This window comes from Penaeus monodon, chromosome 31 (genome assembly GCF_015228065.2).
Source record: "Penaeus monodon isolate SGIC_2016 chromosome 31, NSTDA_Pmon_1, whole genome shotgun sequence".
Taxonomy (NCBI): domain Eukaryota; kingdom Metazoa; phylum Arthropoda; class Malacostraca; order Decapoda; family Penaeidae; genus Penaeus; species Penaeus monodon.
In genome coordinates this window covers 30,927,678-30,927,960 of record NC_051416.1, presented here as the reverse complement: position 1 = coordinate 30,927,960, position 283 = coordinate 30,927,678, and the positions used below count along the sequence as shown (strand labels likewise).

General features: G+C 53.7%; 1 protein-coding gene across 1 annotated transcript in view; it reads left to right on the top strand.

Annotated features, from left to right (window-relative positions):
• LOC119592951 overlaps nucleotides 1-283 on the top strand; it is a gene marked incomplete at its 5' end in the record, with an annotated part of 23,747 nt that overhangs the window by 3,332 nt on the left and 20,132 nt on the right. The window contains 1 exon segment of the mRNA XM_037941843.1: nucleotides 119-265. Within this exon segment, the coding sequence (XP_037797771.1) occupies nucleotides 119-265 (147 nt within the window).

The window sequence follows — 283 nt, the reverse complement described above, 5'->3', positions numbered from 1 at the left end:
CTTATGTATGCGTGTGTGTGCGAGCATGTGTATGTACGCACGTTTCCGCGCATCATGAAACCCAGTTAACACACAAGCGCATTTCCCAATCTGTTTCTCCAAACCCTTGGCCCTCCAGGTGCCCGAGGAGAAGCGAGTGGTGGTGACGTCGCCCGTGCTGCTCATGAAGTCCCGCAAGAACCCCACGGAAGTCCAGGGCATGATCAAGTCCCACATCAAGGACGCCGTTGCCCTGTGCGATTTCCTGGCTTTCCTGGAGAAGGAGGTAATTGATGCATAATAT